This window comes from Littorina saxatilis, unplaced genomic scaffold (assembly GCF_037325665.1).
Source record: "Littorina saxatilis isolate snail1 unplaced genomic scaffold, US_GU_Lsax_2.0 scaffold_637, whole genome shotgun sequence".
In the NCBI taxonomy this organism is placed as follows: domain Eukaryota; kingdom Metazoa; phylum Mollusca; class Gastropoda; order Littorinimorpha; family Littorinidae; genus Littorina; species Littorina saxatilis.
This window is the reverse complement of record NW_027127153.1, coordinates 10,001-27,500: the sequence shown is the minus strand read 5'-3', so window position 1 is coordinate 27,500 and position 17,500 is coordinate 10,001. Positions and strand designations below refer to the sequence as shown.

The window sequence follows — 17,500 nt, the reverse complement described above, 5'->3', positions numbered from 1 at the left end:
ATCACAGAAACATATTGAGAATAATACAAGTATGTGGGTTAGTTAAGCTTGGCATTTGTATACAAAATTAAATGTCAAATTTATGCCAGAATTACAATACAATACAATACAATACAATACAATACAATACAATAACTTTATTAATCTCTAAAAGAGAAATTACATTGCTGAGCGTTTGTGTGGAACCCAACTGTATTTAGAGTGTTCGGCATACATTTTTCAGGGAATATGGAGGAAATAGTGCACATTATTTATGAAAACAAGTTCCACGAAATTCGGAGGGGTTTAAATGTGTTGTCAAAGAAGAATCTTACACCATATTCGGTAAAGCAACAGTTGTAAAGACATTGGTTATGTCAAGATTAATTCACCCAGTCATGAATTTATCAGATCCTGAGAAGGACTTCCTCGAAGAATTGATGAGACTGCTCTATGCTTTTTTATGGGATGAAAACCCGGATAAAATTAAAAGCAAAACAGCCATATGCAAACGGTGGATTGAAGATGGTGGATGTTTATTGTTACTTAGCTGTTTTAAAATTGAAAAGGATTTTGTTAAATATTTGGAAGATTGTACATATTTTGAAGATAATATGTGTCCCTTGGTTTACAAAATTCGTTGTGTGGAACACAGAGGCGGAGAATTTGCTAATGTTTTAATGCATAAAGTAAATACCCCTGTTTGGTTTAATATAGTTAATCATTATACAAGATTTTTCTGTAAATGTGTGCCTCGGAATTATGATGAGTTGTTCTCAGAGCCACTGCATTTCAATGTCTGTCGAGACGCACAATATTATTTTATATTCCAAACAGGATTGAGAATGGAATTGTCTCAATAGGGCATCTGCTTGGACCAAATGGTTACTTGCCTTATGAAGATTTTAAGAAAGCATATCCACATGGCTTTGTAAATTTCATTCTTTATGAGGGTGTATGACATGCAGTAAAACAGTATCAACAAACATTAAATAAAGATTTTGAAAATAATTATGTGTTGTCCCAAAATTTGGCAAGTTAACTTGTTTTGCAATTTGATTCAAAGATTATGTATAAGAAGTTTGTTTATAAGGATGGTCCCCTAAAATCCATTGAGAAATGGTCACACAAAATGAATATCAGTCTGAAAATGACAACTGTCTTTTCAAAAGTTATAAAAACAACTAGTGATACTCGATTGCGGTGGCTACAGTACATACAAGTGCACAGAAATATCCCAACAAGGCGTCTGTTGTTTTTGAAAACAATTGTAGACTCTGTGGGGGGTTTTTTCTGCAAAGAGGAAGACAGTTTGGACATTTTTTACTGGGACTGTCTTACAGTTTCTTTTCTGTATTTGGTGTTTAACGTCGTTTTCAACCACGAAGGTTATATCGCGACGGGTGTCCTACAGTACATTTTTACATTTAGTCAAGTTATGACTAAATGTTTTAACATAGAGGGGGGAATCGAGACGAGGGTCGTGGTGTATGTGTGTGTGTGTGTGCACATGTATGTGTGTATGTGTGTGTGTGTGTGTGTGTGTGTGTGCGTGCGTGCGTGCGTGTAGAGCGATTCAGACCAAACTACTGGACCGATCTTTATGAAATTTGACATGAGAGTTCCTGGGTATGATATCCCCGAACTTTTTTTCATTTTTTTGATAAATGTCTTTGATGACGTCATATCCGGCTTTTCGTGAAAGTTGAGGCGGCACTGTCACGCCCTCATTTTTCAACCAAATTGGTTGAAATTTTGGTCAAGTAATGTTCGACGAAGCCCGGACTTTGGTATTGCATTTCAGCTTGGTGGCTTAAAAATTAATTAATGACTTTGGTCATTAAAAATCTGAAAATTGTAAACAAAATATATTTTTTATAAAACGATCCAAATGTACGTTCATCTTATTCTCCATCATTTGCTGATTCCAAAAACATATAAATATGTTATATTTGGATTAAAAACAAGCTCTGAAAATTAAATATATAAAAATTATTATCAAAATTAAATTTTCCAAATCAATTTAAAAACACTTTCATCTTATTCCTTGTCGGTTCCTGATTCCAAAAACATATAGATATTATATGTTTGGATTAAAAACACGCTCAGAAAGTTAAAACGAAGAGAGGTACAGAAAAGCGTGCTATCCTTCTCAGCGCAACTACTACCCCGTTCTTCTTGTCAATTTCACTGCCTTTGCCGTGAGCGGTGGACTGACGATGCTACGAGTATACGGTCTTGCTGCGTTGCATTGCGTTCAGTTGCATTCTGTGAGTTCGACAGCTACTTGACTAAATGTTGTATTTTCGCCTTACGCGATTTGTTGTTGTTGTGGTGGGACTCAGTATCAGTGGCTGCGGGAAAGTTGTTCACACTGTGCACCGTTGATTGTATCAAAGGAATTGATTATGCTTGGTTGTAAAGGGGCTTTACATACAGAAAGTTGGTTTATCTGTTTTTGTTGTTAGCAAATATCATTTGTATACCGTAAGACTGAAACACATGCTGCCACACATTGACATATTCTTATGAAAAAGTGTACAACAACAATTTAGCATGGAACAATATAATGCCTTAATTATGAGCAATATTCAATAATTCCATGCTGAATGGAATCATTATATGGAACATTTTTGATAGATCCTGTTTTTTGTGTGTCTCTTTTTATAAGTGTCCAGTTTAAATGCCTTCTCTGTCAACAAGCCTTTTTGTTTTAGTTGAACCTGAGTGTATTCAATAACGATAACACAGACCACCACCATCCATCTCTCTCTCTGTCTCTGTCAGTATGTCTGTCTGTCTGTCTGTCTGTTTGTCTGTCTGTCTGTCTATCTGTCTGTCACTCTGTCTCTGTCTCTCTCTCTCTTTCTCTCTCTCTCTCTCTCTCTCTCTCTCTCTCTCTCTCTCTCTCTCTCTCTCTCTCTCTTCTTACATTTCTCTTATGCATGATTTTAATGTGTTCCCATGATTATAAATGTATTGATATAATTCTCTATGCCCTTTTGTAGAACTTTATTTATTTTTTATTCTGTTATTATTAATTTTTTTTAATTCTCTTTTCTTATCTTTATTCCTTTTTATATTTAGTCAAGTTTTGACTAAATATTTTAACATCGAGGGGGAATCGAAACGAGGGTCGTGGTGTATGTGCGTGCGTGTGTGTGTGTGTGTGTGTCTGTGTGTGTGTGTAGAGCGATTCAGACTAAACTACTGGACCGATCTTTATGAAATTTGACATGAGAGTTCCTGGGTATGAAATCCCCGAACAATTTTTTTCATTTTTTTGATAAATGTCTTTGATGACGTCATATCCGGCTTTTCGTGAAAGTTGAGGCGGCACTGTCACGCCCTCATTTTTCAACCAAATTGATTGAAATTTTGGTCAAGCAATCTTCGACGAAGCCCGGACTTCGGTATTGCATTTCAGCTTGGTGGCTTAAAAATTAATTGATGACTTTGGTCATTAAACATCTGAAAATTGTAAAAAAAAAATAAAAATTTATAAAACGATCCAAATTTACGTTTATCTTATTTTTCATCATTTGCTGATTCCAAAAACATATAAATATGTTATATTCAGATTAAAAACAAGCTCTGAAAATTAAATATATAAAAATTATCATCAAAATTAAATTGTCCAAATCAATTTAAAAACACTTTCATCTTATTCCTTGTCGGTTCCTGATTCCAAAAACATATAGATATGATATGTTTGGATTAAAAACACGCTCAGAAAGTTAAAACAAAGAGAGGTACAGAAAAGCGTGCTATCCTTCTTAGCGCAACTACTACCCCGCTCTTCTTGTCAATTTCACTGCCTTTGCCATGAGCGGTGGACTGACGATGCTACGAGTATACGGTCTTGCTGAAAAATGGCATTGCGTTCAGTTTCATTCTGTGAGTTCGACAGCTTGACTAAATGTTGTATTTTCGCCTTACGCGACTTGTTACATTTAATTTCCTATGGCTTGTTTGTTGTTTGTTTGTTAGTCGTGTGTGTACTCCTTTATTGTGGTCTTTCTAACTTTCTCCGCATTAAGTTTTGTTTCTATTTTATATTGGTTGCATTTAGCATTTTTCATCTATCAATTTGTTCCATTGTATTCTTCTTTAGTGGATATTATATGTTTTGTATTTGTTTAAGGACAGGTTGTTAGACAAGGCAATGTGCCTTAAACCTTTATCCTTGTAAAATAAAGTTCGTTCGTTCGTTAAAGTTCGTTCGTTACACCCCTTTCCCTGTTCGCAACCCTTCACCCATATACATATATGTAAAATGTTATAATATTGTATGAACGTGCTTTGCTTTTGATAGTTCTAAACAAGATCCACGATTTGTATAACAAGGAACTTACTTTTTACATGCATAAATACTCAGTGCGCCCAGTTTCTGAGTGTTGCTGCATTTCGTTCGAGCTATATATGTATATGTAAAACAAATAAATGAACAATCAAAATGTGTGAATACATGATACAGAAATCACTTCAGCTCAGTTTAACATTTGGTGTGTGTTGCAAATATATAATTTCTTCTTCCCAATCAGTGGTACTCGTTTTTAAAACAACCTCAACGCATAGACATCTTGAAAGGATATAGCTGTACGAGGGTTGTTCCATTATTATTTTTAATCCAGGCTCCTGGTGATATGGCGTTAAATACAAATGCATGCAGTAAAACAATGGACTGTCGTGAGGCTTGACACAAAACATGAAGTTCCAGAGTTATGTCGTTTTCATAGAATCTACCTAGGAAGATACTGACCGCACACTGTATTAGAGTGCGTTATGGAGCTCAAAAATCGCATTTTTTGAGCCATGACTTACAAAAAGTACAACTAAAGGTTAAAAGAGGCCGATTTGTATGAACGTTTGGTGAAATGTTTTGAAATGATCGCTATATGAAGAGACTTGTATAAAACTGGTACAGCGATTTCAAACCGGGTAGATGGAGCCTTGACATTGATACCCAGCCTGGACGAAATAAAATGCAATAATATTCAGTCATCGATCACAGAACAAGAAAGAAACATACTGTGAAGTTCGTGTTTTCTTTCTGCAGTCTTTTAACTCCTCTGTATCATCTTCCCTTTGACAAAAAGCAGGGAAAAGGAAGACAACAATGTCATGGAATTAACTCTGTTAATTATGGGCGGCTATTTTTAAAAGGTCTCCTCTCTTTGCCAATGACAGTCAATTCAAGCTGATCATTCAGCAATGTCTCTTTCCTGCTGAAGTTGTCAATAAACGAATTTGATTTGTAAGGGTTGAAAGGGTTGCGGGTGGCTTGTATTTGGCGTAACGGTTGTTAGCTCCTTCCTTAGGGTGAATCCTCAGACCCGAAAGGCATAGTGTTAGAAAACCGTTTTACTTCAGGCCAATTTGACACTTTCGACAAATACATCTGACCACAGCCGCGTTGTGACTTTTGAATTACCCATAGAAACGCTAAGGAAACATAAGTTGAAGAAAGTACGTTTGCTTTGCTTGTCACCTTTAATGCGCACTCTCTCTCTCTCTCTCTCTCTCTCTCTCTCTCTCTCTCTCTCTCTCTCTCTCTCTCTCTCTCTCTCTCTCTCTCTCTCTCTCTCTCTCTCTCTCTCTCTCCAGCTAGAAGTCAGAAGTAAGAATGTTTCATTGCCTAGGCTATGAGCCCATTGCAAATTGGGGGTGGATTTGAGGAGGGGTATTCGAACACTCGATCAAATATCGAAACCAAATCCGAAAATGTCCGTACAAACTGACATGTACAACATGTCAGACGTGTCGCGCTCTGAACAAGGCCATCAATGTCCGTTCAGTACCCATTGTCTTTCACATCAAACAAGATTTGAGATTCGATCGCGTAGCATGCATGTCTATTACTTAACCAAGGTAGAACCGAATCAAGTCCACCAACATCTTCTGCCTTTCTTCAACCTGTCGTAGATGGTGTTGTGGTATTTTCCGCCGTTCAATCGGTATCCACGAGGCGAGCTGCTGCATGTAGCATAGTTCTTCAGGAATCAGGTTTCTGGGGGCCTGTTTGACGAACCAGAATGTCACCCCTGATGGCCACTCGCTGTTTGCACTATGTGGGTCGGACACAAGCACAAGATCGTCTGTCTCAAATATATACTGTGCTGCGTTGGTGTCGTCATTGGTCACAATTCTGTGATGTTTATTGTTCCTGTGCCTATCCCGCAGAGGACGTTGCAGCGGCCTGTCCATGATTTCCCCAATGTAATTTTTCACCATGCCAGAGGGATCGTGTTTTGCCAGATCAACACAGTTTTCATCATGGGCACGCCCTCTGTTGTCATGTGCACATGCGACTGTGTTTCAAACTCGTGTATTTCTGCGTGCATTGTCGCCAAAGCAACGCACATTGGGTCACTACCTGTCAACACGGTAAAGTCGTGGACACTTTCACGTGAATTTTTAGCGGTCACTGTGTCGAGGTCTTTGTCAGGTGTGTTTTCTTCTTTGTTATGGAACATATGCCGTTGTTTGTCGGGTGTCGTTTCAAAGAGCTGCACATAAAACACTCACTTGCCTCCTCCTGCATTTTTGCTTTCCTTTCCTCGGCCCTCTTCTTGTCTCTCCTTATCTGGCTTGGTGGTTTTCTGCGGAAATATTGCACCGTGTTGTCATGTGTGTCACTGTGAGCGTAGCGTGTAACTGGGTCGCCATCAGTGGTCGCAGGTGCAAGTCTGACAACAAACGTCAAGATGTCCCCATTCACGGCGATTTTCCATGATGTGACATTGTGGTCGTGGAGCAGGGCTTGTAGAGCTGTTCCTGCAGCAGTTGGCAAGCCAACGACTGTCATTTTGAAGAGAACTTGACGACTTTCGTTAGAATTAAAGCGCAGCTCAAAGTCTCCGACCTGCCCGCTCAGCGAAATCTCGTGAAAGATCTCCAGCTAGAGAGAGAGAGAGAGAGAGAGAGAGAGAGAGAGAGAGAGAGAGGGAGGAGAGCGCAAAGATAGCTGCGAACAATCTTGGAATTGTTTGTTTTCAGTTTGCTGTTCCTTTGCACAAAAAGGATCCCCGAACATTGTTTTAAGGCATTGCATGTTTTTACATTTAGTCAAGTTTTGACTAAATGTTTTAACATAGAGGGGGAATCGAAACGAGGGTCGTGGTGTATGTGTGTGTGTGTGTGTGTGTGTATGTGTGTGTGTGTGTGTGTGTGTGTCTGTCTGTGCGTGTGTGTGTGTAGAGCGATTCAGACTAAACTACTGGACCGATCTTTATGAAATTTGACATGAGAGTTCCTGGGTATGATATCCCCGGACGTTTTTTTAATTTTTTTGGATAAATGTCTTTAATGACGTCATATCCGGATTTTTGTAAAAGTTGAGGCGGCACTGTCACACCCTCATTTTTTTTAATCAACTTGATTGAAATTTTGGCAAAGCAATCTTCGACAAAGGCCGGACTTTAGTATTGCATTTCAGTTTGGTGGCTTGAATAATAATTAATGAGTTTGGTCATTAAAAATCGGAAACTTGTAATTAATTTTTTTTTATTAATCAATCCAAAAACAATTTCATCTTATTCTGCGTCATTTTCTTATTCAAAAAACATATACATATGTTATATTTGGATTAAAAACAAGCTCTGAAAATTAAAAATATGAAAATTATGATTAAAATTAATTTTCCGAAATGTTTGAATTGAAAACACGCTCAGAAAGTTAAAACGAAGAGAGGTACAGAAAAGCGTGCTATGCAGCACAGCGCGACCACTACCGCACTATTCTGCAGCGCATGGCTTGTCGATTTCACTTCCTTTGCCACGAGCGGTGGACTGACGAAACTACGAGTATATGTGGTCTTGGTGAATAAAGCAGTGCGTTCAGTTTCATTCTGTGAGTTCGACAGCTTGACTAAATGTTATTATTTCGCCTTACGCGACTTGTTTATTCTTCTTCTGAGTAATCGTCCAAATAACTTTTTAGCACTTGCAAGCTTTTTAGGACAACAGAACATTAATAAGAAAAAGATGTAACATACAAATGTGCATAGTTTTATCGACGACTGACAAAAGTATAGCATGTTTACTATTATTTGAAAGAAAATGTTATGCTCTAAACATCTATGAGATATACAACGAACTTGGACTTGCATCAATCAATCATACGAAAAACAATGACCAACGCTATTCCAAGAAAACGCAACGCTGCCTGCAAGGGCTTACGGCTCAAGACGGGACGGGTACTTGAGCCACGCTTGTGTCAACAGATTAGCAGCACGGGTTCCCTTTGTGCTAAGCTCTACATGTCCGCTTCTGCAACGTTGTGAATTCAATACCTTAAAATTCAATTGATAACTACTTTCATTCTTCTGGATTTATTTGCAGTTGCCGGTCAGTGCCCGATTTTCTACCAGTGTCAGAACGGCGCACCGTGTGTGAATGGTGGTTGTCAGTGTCTACAAGGCTATGGAGGAACGCAGTGCGAGATTGGTAAGTTCTATACTCAATGTGCAATGCCAATATCCGCCGCATGAGGTATTTAAAAGAAGCATTATAATCAGTTTTGAATAACAAGAAAAGGTTGTTGTCAATATATTAACCTCTCAATGTTGATTCTCTTTTAACATCCGTTCCAAATAATGTTTGGATATTGATGAATTAATCATAACCTAGATTTGTTAAACATACAGCAGCAGCGTGTGCATAAATTTTTAAAAACATCACAAATAGTTAAAACGGTATCTAAAAAGAAAACACGTAACGACGGTACATTCTTATTAGGTTCCTGTTTTGCGATTGAATCGTTAGCACACTATCTGGTTTTTTTAAATATTTAAAAAATATATATTATTTGTTGGTATTGTGTTCATTGATTACGCAAGGTTGCTTTGTTTCAAACAACACGGACTGCCGTTGGCATGCTATTTGTTTTCACACTTCTTTCATTTAGGAAGCAACCTTTAATTGTTCTACGTAGTTTGTGTTATAAGTACACAATACTGTTGTTGTTATTTGTCAGACAACAATGAGTGTCGCAACAAACCTTGCCTCAACGACGGCGCCTGTTATGACAACGAGGGTTTCTTCACCTGTTTTTGTCGTCCCGGGTATTCGGGAACCCGTTGTGAGATCGGTGGTAAGTCACTTCTGTAGATCGCATATGTGTATATCGTCCCCGCAATCGTCCCTACAAAGGCCCAGAAATATACACATGGCTTTCATTTCTGCTGCTGTTCTGGTTTCTTCTCTTTACACATTCTTAAACGCTCAGAATACTGAAAACGGCATCCCAGATGACAGTACTGTTTCCATACGTGATTGTAGCTGTCATTGGAAAGTGGCTCGCTCGTGAGGCATGTTGGCCTGGATCTAGAAGGACAGAGTTATGTACAGACAAGACAAAGATCCCGACAAGAACACACATTTCGCGCATGAAGACACAGAAAGACGTCATAAAGAATGCGATGCTTCAAAATATACAGACTGTGACGATAACTATGACGTCATTCACACATACTGAGACGTCATTCATAGTTGTTCGGTCACTTCCGTCAAACAAGTAGATCTCTCCACAATGGCTGCTCCAATGTTTAACCTTGTCAGGCGTGAGTACGCAAAACGTGTTTGTTCTCTCCTCTGTTGAAGCTGTGAGACATACATGCTATTCAGACTTGGTCGTGTGCCAGAGTTTTCTTCTACACTCGATTACCTGATCAAATTAATCTCGTGTGGAAGAAAACGCCTGTCACATGACCAAGTCTGAATAGCAGGTATATACTGATCGTAATAAGAATAACACGCCTTTGTGCACAACTATTCACTGTTAAGTATCAGTCAAGGGGCGTTTTACAAACACCTGAAAAGCAACATTGATGGGGAGCTCTGGGTAACCGTGTCTTTTTTACGTTGAGCAACGTTTTCGACATGTTTTTTTCTAAACCATTCACAGATTCCCGCGTACATTATTTCATGCTGCAAAATATCATGTTGAAACACCCGAACTACTACAACTGAACTTAATATTTAAAACACACTTTTTAAACGAAGACGAACAAAAGATAAATTAGGAACCAACTGCTACGATAAATCGAGTGTTAATGTTTTATTTTGAAAGTCAACAATACTGAATATTCGATTGATTGATTGATGGATATTTCTTACTGTGATGTCTTGTTAGTTTGTTTGCTTGTTACACAAATGGATACTTACTGTCATTAGTTTTTCTTCTTTAATAGAACAACGTTGACCATAAAACCACAAACATTGTCATCATTTCCACTCCAGATGAACTTAATGACATACGATACAAAGTACAAATACAGGCAGCACATGCGTTCAGCTTACGAGTGTGTGTTTTTAATGTTGTAATGCAGACACCAAAAAAAGCACAGAAACGAATTTTGTTCTTCAATGTCTTTGCCAGTACCCCCGAAGACATGCAGAAAGGACAATATTATAACGTACGTGACGCTATTCTTTCCGTTGTGACGTCTTCTCGATTTGGATTCACTTATAACGTAAGGGATTTCACTGTAAAAGAGCAGGTCAAGAAATACATTGGTTTGTTTAGTCGCGTCCTTTATTTATTTGTCAGGGACAAACGCATGTAGCCCCAACCCGTGTCTAAATGGGGGTTCCTGCAACAACCTTGGTAGTTCCTACACCTGCGTCTGTCCCTTCGGTTACACTGGCACAAGGTGCGAGCAAACACGTGAGTATTTCTACTTCTCATTTCGTAAGTCTGTTTAAATGAAATATTTAACTCCTGTGAGCTAGACACAACAACATTGGAAGCTCTGTCCTGAGACAGGCCCATATGCGTGCGTGTGTTGGTGGGTGTGGGTTTGTTTGAGCGTGTGCGCGCGCGCGTGTGTGTGTGTGTGTGTGTGTGTGTGTGTGTGTGTGTGTGCGTGTGTGTGTGTGTGTGTGTGTGTGTGCGTGTGTGTGTGTGATTTTAGTTTAATACACAAATGGATACTTACTGTCATTAGTTTTTTTCTTCTTTTTATATTTAGTCAAGTTTTGACTAAATATTTTAACATCGAGGGGGAATCGAAACGAGGGTCGTGGTGTATGTGCGTGTGTGCGTGCGTGTGTGCGTGTGTGCGTGTGTGTGTGTGTGTGTGTAGAGCGATTCAGACTAAACTACTGGACCGATCTTTATGAAATTTGACATGAGAGTTCCTGGGTATGAAATCCCCGAACTTTTTTTTCATTTTTTTGATCAATGGCTTTGATGACGTCATATCCGGCTTTTCGTGAAAGTTGAGGCGGCACTGTCACGCCCTCATTTTTCAACCAAATTGGTTGAAATTTTGCTCAAGTAATCTTCGACGAAGCCCGGACTTCGGTATTGCATTTCAGCTTGGTGGCTTAAAAATTAATTAATGACTTTGGTCATTAAAAATCTGAAAATTGTAAAAAAAAATAAAAATTTATAAAACGATCCAAATTTACGTTTATCTTATTCTTCATTATTTGCTGATTCCAAAAACATATAAATATGTTATATTCGGATTAAAAACAAGCTCTGAAAATTAAATATATAAAAATTATTATCAAATTTTTTTTTCGAAATCAATTTAAAAACACTTTCATCTTATTCTTTGTGGGTTCCTGATTCCAAAAATATATAGATATGATATGTTTGGATTAAAAACACGCTCAGAAAGTTAAAACGAAGCGGTGGAGTGACGATGCTACGAGTATACGGTCTTGCTGTGTTGCGTTGCGTTCAGTTTCATTCTGTGAGTTCGACAGTTACTTGACTAAATATTGTATTTTCGCCTTACGCGACTTGTTTTTTGTTTCTGTAACCGAGTGCCGTAAAACACTACGATCACCTCGGAAAGCGAAGTGCAATCAAACAGGTTTGAAAATGTTAGGGCTAATAAAAGCCCTATAAAAACTGTTATGCAAACCCGAAGGTTTCCTTGAACATACAGACAATCGGAAACTACCAGACCCCATCACAAACAGATTTCTACAAAACACCGGTGTTGACTTAAAGGCCAACAACTCGGGTGCAGAGTCTGCTGTGAAAGGAGCGGTAGCCTCCCCTGTCACAATCGCCCCCGTTTGAAATGAACTTCGTCCCGAAGTTCCGAACCGGGGGACCACTGTCCATCCCATGTTCGCAGAATGGGAACAGCACGAACATGCTCAGTGGTCATATTATGCCATTACCTGAACATGTCATGCCGAGTCCCATCCCTGCTCGCAAGCGCCAAATGTAACCGAGTGCCGTAAAACACTACGATCACCTCGGGAAGCAAAGTGCAATCAAACAGGTTTGAAAATGTTAGGGCTAATAAAAGCCCTATAAAAACTGTTATGCAAACCCGAAGGTTTCCATGAACATACAGACCCCATCACAAACAGATTTCTACAAAACACCGGTGTTGACTTAAAGGCCAACAACTCTGGTGCAGAGTCGGCTGTGAAAGGAGCGGTAGCCTCCCCTGTCACATTTCTTTTTTGTTTCTTTTTTTGTTTCTTTTTTGTTTCTTTTTTTGTTTCTTTTTTGTTTCTTTTTTTGTTTTTTTCTATTTTTCATTTTTAAGGAGATCAGACTTTTGTTGTTGTCCCATCAGCGGGTACTATTTCGGAAGGGTTTTTATTTGTAGTGTGATGTCCCGACATCAAAGTTTTTCTTCTTTAATAGAACAACGTTGACCATAAAACCACAAACATTGTCATCATTTCCACTCCAGATGCGGTAATGACATACGATACAAAGTACAGATACAGGCAGAGCATGCGTTCAGCTTACGAGTGTGTGTTTTTGTTGTTGTAATGCAGACACTAAAAAGAGCACCAAAACGAATTTTGTTCTTCAATGTCTGTGCCAGTACCCCCGAAGAAAGGACAATATTATAACGTGCCGCCATTGTTTCCGTTATGACGTCTTCTGGATTTGGATTCACTTATAACGTAAGGGATTTCACTGTAACAGAGCAGGTCAAGAAATATATTGGTGTTTTTTTCGCGTCCTTTATTTATGTGTCAGGGACCAACGCATGTAGCAACAACCCGTGTCTAAATGGGGGTTCCTGCAACGACCTTGGTAGTTCCTACACCTGCGTCTGTCCCTTCGGTTACACTGGCACAAGGTGCGAGCAAACACGTGAGTATTTCTACTTCTCATTTCGTAAGTCTGTTTAAATGAAATACTTAACTCCTGTGAGCTAGACACCACAACATTGGAAGCTCTATTCTAAGACAGGTCCATGTACGTGCGGGTGTTGGTGGGTGTGTGTATGTGTGTGTGTGTGTGTGTGTGTGTGTGTGTGTGTGTGTGTGTGTGTGTGTGTGCGCGTGTGTGCGCGTGTGTGTGGTGAGTGTGTGTGTGTATGTGTGTGTGTGCGTGCGTGTGTGTGTGTGTGTGTGTGTTTCTGTGTGTGTGTCTGTGTGTATGTGTGTATGTGTGTGTGTGTGAGGTGAGTGTGTATGTGTGTGTGTGTGTGTGCGCGCGTGTGTGCGTGTGTGCGTGTGTGCGTGGTGAGTGTAAGTGTGTGGGTGTGTGGGTGTGTGTGTCCGTGTGTGTGTGTGTGTGTGTGTGTGTGTGTGTGTGTGTGTGTGTGTGATTTCAAGGTACTAAAACGATTTTTCAAAAAAAGTGTTTATCCTGATTTTAACTAATGCAGCGAACAAACCCATGTGCAAACAATCCTTTTGGAACCAGCGGCACTTGTAACAATTTGGGCAATGTCTTCCCTTGTAGCTGCTTTCAAGGTTACCCTGGCGATCGTTGCCAAACCGGCAAGATATCTGTCTGTGGTATTACTGCCTCGGTTGGAGATTTTATGTGGAGATACACTGTATCTGCTTCGCCAAACCCCGCCCAGCCCCCCCCCCCCCCCCCGCCCAGCCCCCCCCTCCCCCACAACCCCCAACCTCCCAACCCCCATCCTTCCGCTTCAACCTTCCATCTCTCCTCCGTCTCATTCATCTTTCCCCTTCTATTTTGTTGCAATATTTTCTTCACTTTGTCGATGTCAAGAAAAGATTAATCGGCTTGCTCTGTGACACAAAATGAACTCGATTTTTTTTGAAATAGATTTTGTTTAGTTTAGTTTATTTGTTGCTTAACGTCCAGCCGACTACGCAGAGCCATATCAGGACGATGGAAATAGATTGTGTGTATAAATTGAAACACACACACACACACACACACACACACACACACACACACACACACACACACACACACATACACACACACACACACACACACACATACACACACACGCACACACACACACGCACACATTCACACACATGCATACACTCTCTCTCACTCTCTCTCTCTCACTCTTTATCTCTCTCTCTCTCTCTCTCTCTCTCTCTCTCTCTCTCTCTCTCTCTCTCTCTCTCTCTCTCTCTCTCTCTCTCTCTCTCTCTCTCTCTCTCTCTCTCTTGGTTTACTTGTTGACCGATTTATGTATTCCTTTATCCATGCATTGATTGGCTGATTTATTTTATTTTACTTTTTTTCAAATCTCGTTGTAAACCTTGTGTGTACCAACAACAGATTGTTGTAACCTTATTCCTTGAACATTCTGAAAAATAAACTTTTGTGATTGTTTTTGAATGGTCACAAATATTCTAGGGCTGTGAGGAATATATATATATTTGGAGACACCACCGATCAGACAGCTTATATTAATAACACAGACCACATTTTGCGAGTAATACCGTCATAGCCTACTAGGTTCCTGCGCCGATCCCACCCCAGAATAATGTGAAAATGTATGGTATGATGAGTTCTGTTTGAGAGTTTGTTTGTTTGTTTGTTTGCTTAACGTCCAGCCGACCACGAAGGGCCATATCAGGGCGGTGCTGCTTTGACATATAACGTGCGCCACACACAAGACACTGAAGTCGCAGGCACCCAGTCACATTATTCTGACACCGGACCAACCAGTCCTAGCACTAACCCCATAATGATGCCAGACGCCAGGTGGAACAGCCACTAGATTGCCAATTTATGACCCGGCAGGGGTTCGAACCTACGACCTCCCGATCACGGGGCGGCCGCCTTACCACTAGGCCAACCGTGCCGGTTGTTTGAGAGTGCGTCATATTATGAGCACACATATGTCGAAACAGGCATATAATATGCCATCTGTATAGACAATCACAATTATGCAGACATCACAATGCATCGAAACGTTACATTTACAGCCGACCAGTGCGCCAACAACCCGTGTCAGAACGGCGGTAGCTGTGACAACTTTGGGACCTACTACAGGTGCAACTGTCCCAGCGGTTACACCGGAGATCGCTGTCAAGACAGTAAGTTAAGAACTCTTTTTCTTTTTCTTCTTCTTCTTCTTCTTCTTCTTCTTCTTCTTCTTCTTCTTCTTCTTCTTCTTCTTCTTCTTCTTCTTCTTCTTCTTCTTCTTCTTCTTCTTCTTCTTCTTCTACTCGTATGACTGTTTTTACCCCGCAATTCAGGCAGCCACACACACACACACACACACTCACACCCACACCCACACAAACACCCACACAAACACACACACACAAACACACACACACACACACACACACACACACACACACACAGACACAGACACACACACACACACACACACACACACACACACATACACACACACGCACACACACACACACACACGCACGCACACGCACACACACACACACACACACACACACACACACACACACACACACAAAACACTGTGTCGCAGTACATTTAGACTGTTGAGCATGATTCACATTCCAGTCGTGTGTTCCAGGTTCTGACCCCTGCCGCAACAGCCCGTGCAGAAACGGCGGTACCTGCAACACCTTTGGCACTTTCGTCTACTGCGACTGTCCATCCGGGTTCACTGGGCCAAGTTGCGAAGAATGTAAGTTTAAATATACTTTCATCCGGAAAAAAAGTTGACATTGCAAGTGAAAGGCGACCCGGGAAAGCTGAATAGAAACACAATACATTTGTACCTAACGATTGTAGCAGTTTTCCTATTGTGTAGATTGTGTGTTTATTTACCCGGCGGAAAACCGTGAGAGTTGTAGATAAGAAACAAAATGTACGTCTTTTGTTTAGCTCTGCAGATTTATTGTCTAGTGCATGCACTTATTTACTCTTTTCCGTGTCTAGTTTTGCCTCGCGTTGTGTTCATTCCCCTAGTGCATGCACCTCTAATCTGTCTGTCGCCTAATTTATCCTCTCTCACCTAAAATTACCGGGTTAGCTTATCTTCCTGAAAGGCTATGATTGCAAGAAGAAATGACGACTTATGTGACAACGAAAACCATTCAGTCGAATGACAAAGTCAATTTCATGGGATCACTTTTCTATAAAATAGTTTATTGGACTTATTATTTAGAAAAGTGTACAAATGGTTCAATACAACAAGCGTAAATTACGCAATATTATAAATTCACATACAAAATTGATACAAAATCCCGGGTCGCCTTTACATGGCAAACATCAAAAATGCGCAAGATATCTATAAGAAAAACAATGAAGCCACCTAATCTCCCTTCCCCAAATAATCCTATCATAAGTCGAGACTCCGCATATCGAGCTAGCTACGTTTTTACCCCATACAGGATCTTTTGTTCTCTGACTGACTATCTAAGAATTTCTCTCAAACCTGTTTACTTTAATGGAATTCTAAATGGGAGAAACAGTTCTTCCCTCTTTGGGCTAAGTTTTAAGGATAGTCTAAGACTTCAGAATTTGCTATTTTGACTTTAGTGAGACCGGGACAGAGTCACTGACGACTCTCCCTATTCGTCACCAAAGTGGTTTGTCCCAAACCTAATTCCAGTTTCCCCTTTTATAAAGACACCATGCGCAAAACAGGCGGGACACCAAAAACACAGGAGCTTACCTAGAATTGCGCAGGTCACCTAATGTTTAATCTACCACACCTAGCTAACTAATTTGGGACCGTTCAATCAAACGCACGCCGACGTTCTAACAGTCCGGTTGTTTATTTCTGAATATCTACGGAATTCTCTCCTACATATCTTTTGAACCTTTACTGTTGTTTAAAATAAACAAGACAGTAACATGCGCGGTTGTCCTTTTAAGCTGGCTATACCTAAGCTGTCCTGATTTTGTGAAAAAGTAGAAAGAATCTCTAAGTTCTTTTATCGTTACTCTGCGTTTTCCCTATGCTATCCCTTTGACAGAATGCGGATTCTCCTCTTCTTGTCCCTATTCTAAATCTTGATCTAGTCTACCTTGCCTTTACTCTCTACCTATTCTAATCCCTAACCTAGCGCCCTCAGTCTATGTCTTTATTCTAACCCATCCTATTCTGTTCGAAAGCCTGTCCTAATGTGTGTAGTAACTTCATTTTACACTGTCTTTTATACCAATCTGCATGGCAACGTAAACAAACACACAGAACCAGAGGCAGATTGGCTGACCGAAAAAGAACATTAACCGCACTACTTTCAAAACATTACGCGTACAATGTAGTCCGTCCTTTTTCCTTTATCTTTACACTTGCTGATCACAACAAGCGCTCTTTTAATAACTGTTCGTAATATTTAAGCAACCTACAACACTATCTTCA

At 40.0% G+C, this 17,500-nt stretch overlaps 1 protein-coding gene across 1 annotated transcript in view; it reads left to right on the top strand.

Moving 5' to 3' along the window:
* The window catches only part of LOC138955620 (fibropellin-1-like), a gene marked incomplete at its 3' end in the record, with an annotated part of 27,417 nt that overhangs the window by 284 nt on the left and 9,633 nt on the right, over positions 1-17,500 (top strand). Inside the window, exons 2-7 of the mRNA XM_070327186.1 lie at positions 8,322-8,426; positions 8,956-9,072; positions 10,531-10,647; positions 12,946-13,062; positions 15,123-15,233; positions 15,701-15,814. Coding sequence (XP_070183287.1) covers positions 8,322-8,426; positions 8,956-9,072; positions 10,531-10,647; positions 12,946-13,062; positions 15,123-15,233; positions 15,701-15,814 — 681 coding nt within the window. The remainder of the gene's footprint in view (positions 1-8,321; positions 8,427-8,955; positions 9,073-10,530; positions 10,648-12,945; positions 13,063-15,122; positions 15,234-15,700; positions 15,815-17,500) is intronic.